This window comes from Penaeus monodon, chromosome 19, assembly GCF_015228065.2.
Source record: "Penaeus monodon isolate SGIC_2016 chromosome 19, NSTDA_Pmon_1, whole genome shotgun sequence".
NCBI lineage: Eukaryota > Metazoa > Arthropoda > Malacostraca > Decapoda > Penaeidae > Penaeus > Penaeus monodon.
In genome coordinates, this window is record NC_051404.1 from 42,882,382 (window position 1) to 42,883,790 (window position 1,409).

Consider the following 1,409-nt stretch of genomic DNA (forward strand, 5'->3'; position numbering starts at 1 on the left):
TATTCAGTGGGAAAATCACATTAGCAGTACAAATACTAATTCATTCCTTATTGATTTGGCATCTCAAGATGGACCCTTTTGAATGGAACTTGACCTTATCCAATTGATCGGATTACCTTAAATACCCTCCTTGTAGACAAGAACAGTAAATTTATAATTATATATCAAATAACTGGCAGTATTTATATACAAGCATAACAAAAACACTGAAAATCATACTGAAACAAACACCACAAATGCTCATTTATGATGATACTTCAAGATATGAAAATAAAATGAAAAGCATATATGACTGCACATCCATCCATTGCAGCTATACTCAAATGTGCCTATCTGTGGGGCCACACCTAATCTGTCATAAGCACCAGGTTAATACATAATCAAATTTTTTATCTTTCCCACAACTAATTCAACTTTTCCTTCTAAAATCATCATTCATCATTTTAATCATATGTAATAAAAACAATCTACAATAGTCAGATAAAATTTTGTTCATGCATCTTCTTGGAATATAACTGCATATACCAGATACTTATTTTACAAAAATAAATCAACAACAATTTCACTGAAAAACAAACTGTACTGTCTTACCTCGGCTGAGGGTCCTTCTCATTCTGCAACTCCACAAGAATGTTCCTCAATTCACTATCCAGAAATTCCAAGTGTTTACTTATGTCCACTTTTTCCTCCACACTATTCACATCATTAACTTTGGCTTTCATCTCCACCCCTTCGGTCACTGGAACAGCAACAACATTTTCTTCCACTTTGACTTTGGCGGTTGGTGGCGGTGGAGGGGTTTTAGACGTGGGAGGCTCTTCCTCTTCATCACTGAACATTGCTTCGTCCTCACCAATGTGGTTACTATTATTAACATCATTGTCACTGTTCACTGATGATGTTGTAAAGTCCAGACCAGTCTCAACCATGAGGTCCATTCTGGTGACATTTGCTGATGAGACCGGGGCAACAAAGTCCTCTGGTTTTACATCTCCAGATGCAGAGTTTGCACAAAATTCAGGGAATGTATCACGTATGAGCTTTCGCAGCTCAGTGTCCATACGAGGATTGTCAAAAAGTGGTTCAAGTGACTGTACAACTCTTTTCTCAAGGATCTGTTTTAGTGAATTACAAACTCCACTTCGTATCTTATCAGCCAATGGCGGGTGGAAATTTGGGATGATCTGAAAATAAAATTTAAAATAATACATCTCAACAAATTCAGAGTGTTTTTGATTCAAATATTTACAAATTAGAAATATCACAATATATGAACTTGTAGGATATTTCCTGAAATATACATTTGATGATTTACTTTATACTTCATGTATTATTATTTTACTGTCTACTATATGCAATGCCCTGCTGCCAGGTGTCTCTGAATTTCCCAAATTTATCTACACCTCTAC

General features: G+C 35.6%; 1 protein-coding gene across 1 annotated transcript in view; it reads right to left on the bottom strand.

The window, feature by feature from the left end:
* Window positions 1-1,409, bottom strand: part of LOC119585411 (integrator complex subunit 3-like) — a 12,539-nt gene that overhangs the window by 9,304 nt on the left and 1,826 nt on the right. Inside the window, exon 3 of the mRNA XM_037934074.1 lies at window positions 592-1,290. Within this exon, the coding sequence (XP_037790002.1) occupies window positions 592-1,290 (699 nt within the window). The remainder of the gene's footprint in view (window positions 1-591; window positions 1,291-1,409) is intronic.